The sequence below is a fragment of the Apaloderma vittatum genome, unplaced genomic scaffold (genome assembly GCF_000703405.1).
Source record: "Apaloderma vittatum isolate BGI_N311 unplaced genomic scaffold, ASM70340v1 scaffold10682, whole genome shotgun sequence".
NCBI classification, from domain to species: Eukaryota; Metazoa; Chordata; class Aves; order Trogoniformes; family Trogonidae; genus Apaloderma; species Apaloderma vittatum.
This window is the reverse complement of record NW_009703127.1, coordinates 55,273-58,454: the sequence shown is the minus strand read 5'-3', so window position 1 is coordinate 58,454 and position 3,182 is coordinate 55,273. Positions and strand designations below refer to the sequence as shown.

The 3,182-nt window shown below is 36.9% G+C and overlaps 1 protein-coding gene across 1 annotated transcript in view; it reads right to left on the bottom strand.

Annotated features, from left to right (window-relative positions):
* Positions 1-2,415: 2,415 nt before the first annotated feature.
* TULP4 (tubby like protein 4) overlaps positions 2,416-3,182 on the bottom strand; it is a gene marked incomplete at both ends in the record, with an annotated part of 40,356 nt that continues 39,589 nt past the window's right edge. The window contains one exon of the mRNA XM_009864518.1: positions 2,416-2,559. Within this exon, the coding sequence (XP_009862820.1) occupies positions 2,416-2,559 (144 nt within the window). The remainder of the gene's footprint in view (positions 2,560-3,182) is intronic.

The window sequence follows — 3,182 nt, the reverse complement described above, 5'->3', positions numbered from 1 at the left end:
AACCAAGCTTTGGGAAGAAGATGAAATGATGCTTCTAAAGCCTGCCCTGACCCGACAGCAGGCATTAGTTCTGACTTGAACATTTGTTGTGATTAAAAAAAAAAATTTAAAAAAAAGTAGAGAAAAAGAAAACTGAAGATGTCCACTAAAGGTACTGTATATTATCTAGTATAATGTCCCCAGACTCAATGAGCTTAGAAAAGCTGGGGAATCCAGTCAACAGTTGGGAAAAGGGAACTATTGTGATCTCTTAAGTATAGTGGGTTACAAAGCAACCAGCAACACAAAAAGAAGGAAGATGAAACAGAAGGAGGAATATGATGGAATGAAATGCAGACAAAATTTACAAAAGTTCTTGAAAGAATATTTATAAGGAAAAGATGTGAGGAAATAGATGAGAAGTCAAAAAGGTTCAAGGAGTGGGTACTGTAGTCAGGGCAGCTTGAGCATCAATGCTGGGACAGACTGCAACCAGAAATGTGAAAAGGAGCAAATGGACACAGTAAAAATTTCCCACATGTCATGGTGGTGTGAATAAGGAACAGTGAGGCAAGAAGCAATTCTGATGATTTTAAGAAGAAGCATGGAGCTTGCTCGATTGCTTGCCTTATCAAACAAAATCTCATCTGTTGTGGTGTTGCTTAATACCCCAAAGCGTCCAAATCCAATGTTTTTTTTCATTTCTCTGACGGTTTTTAATTGATTTGTTTGCATAATTTACAAGTTAAACCAATTCACTGGCCATTTGTCATGCCAAATCTCTAATGACTACATTAAAAAACCCCTCTGTCCTAAGAGTACCTCACTATTAAGATTTCACTGTCCAAGAGCATCTTTCTACTACATTTTTTTACATCTATCATGTAATTATTATTTACGCTGCAATATTTTATCCCATTAGCTTATGGCACATTTTTCCTTTATATGCAGGAGTTAAGAAAGGGTATGTCCAAAAATGTTTTTAAAGATTTAAGTAGTATCTATTTGCTAAATCAGAAATGAATTTTCAGAAGGAACTAGAAAGAAAAAAGTGGACAAGAAGAGGAAGGCTGTTATAGAGGACAGAGTAGTTTGACTCTGTTACTTGCCTTCTCAAGGAGCTGTAACGAAGCTAAAAATTTTCCCTGTATTTTTGTGTTTAACAACCTGCAATTCTGAATACTGCTTCAGCTCTTTTAATAATACAAAAGGAATTGATATTGCAGATCTAATCTGATTTTCAGGAAGAGATGTGAAAATTTTATATTAACTTTTTTTTTCAATTTAATTTTTGTATTACTTCCTGTAATATGGCTTGGGCCATATTTCTTTAATAGAAAATGTTGGGTGCTTCATATGCATAATATATATACACACACAATCACCAATGTGTCTACTATTTTCTTCAGATTCTACAAGTGAATATCACGTAGAAATAAATTAGGCAAGCAAGCCCAAAACTGTGAAAGAATGGGCTTAATTTTAAGCACACAAACAGAAGTCCAGAGGACTATCTTGACGCTTGGGTCAGACACAAGCTTTGATGCTTTTAGCAGTGAAAAACCTGGTCTTAAATGATGGGAGTATTTCCATTTATTTCAGTAAACTCACACAAGCCTTTAATTGCTTTGCAGCACTCACACTCCCTCCTCCTTAAAGGGAGCTGGCATGATAGCTACTCCTGTGGTTCCAAAAACCTGTGACCTGGCAACAGGAACTCCTCGCTGATGCAAAAATTTTTGAAATGTATTAATTTATGTTCTTGTCTATTATTTGTTAATTTTATTGGCATGATTGTTTTTTTGGTTGGAGGAGGTCCTGAGTACTCCAGTCCTTTTACCTCCCACAGTCACATCACCTGCACCCAAGCCTTCTCTGCACTGCTTGATCTTCGGCTATGTTACATCTCCATGATATGAAAAATTCTTCCTGATCCCCCTTGTTTATAGTCTACTTTACTATTTTAGCCTCTCCGTAAGACTTGGTGCTGATAAAAATTCAAATGGACATTTATCACTTCTCAAAGGGTGGGTAAATTTTATGGGAACCTGCCCTCCAACCCAAGCTCCTATCAGCAGGCTGTGCTTTGCTGCCATCAGGTCACAAGAATGACCCTTTTGGGTTTCTAGCAGGTTACAATTCTGCCCTACAAAGATGCAGAATCCAAAGCTTCTTGGTGAACTTAGAGAACTCTTTGTGAACTAAATAGGTGATTAATTCTCCACTGAACTTGAAACTTAGCAGCTCTGCACGGAGCCTATTTTCCTCATATTTCAGAAAACAATGCCCGTAATATGTGTTAGCCTCATTCTAATTCAGTTCTACGAGATGCCATCAGACTAAAGGATTTTGATTTGAGTGGGGGCTAGCGACACAAGTGATCTGTCCTCCATCTAGCTCAACCCATAACATGGAAGACTTTCGGCTCCTTCTTACCTGGTAAATCATCTTCGTCTTCACTGAAAACGTTTGGATTAAAGACGGGCAGGTTAATGTAGTCCATTGAAATCTTCCGCACTTCTGGAAGATATATTGTCATCTGCCTGGGCTGCAGATGCAGCAAACTGGTTTTATATATTACTGTAGAGTACAACATGAAATAAGAAAGAAGTTACATGAAGAGCATCTAAAGCTAAGAAAGAATCAACTCAAAGCAGACAGAAGGGTTATAATTATTTTTATGTAATCTGTTAATGAACAAATGCATGTATGGGCCATTCTTAGACAAATCACTATGAAACACTGCATAAACAGGATAAAAGAGATTGTTACTCTCAGCTATTTCTCTTTAAATAGAAGCAGCATTTCTGTAGTTAAATAATCTGTATAAATAATTAATTACTGCATCTTGTACGCACATTTATTTTTATGGAAGGAAAATAATTTTTCCATTCTACTTTTGGAACTCTTCACCACAGGATGCTACCAACTTACAAGACTTGCCATTGACAATGGGAGAATTACAATGACCTCTGGTCTGACCCAGTAGGGTCATTCCTAACACTATCTTTTGTCAATCATTGCAAATGCAGATGTCAGCAAGTTGTAAATTATTTGAAAAAAGGAAGTATCTGGAACAAACTGGAGGGTTTCCATAATGCTGTATCAAGTAGAAGGTGCCACTGCCCTTTAGTAGTAGCATTAATATTTCAATTCAGAGCTCATTTCTGATAAATTGTACCCTGCTCTTTACTTAGCCTTCT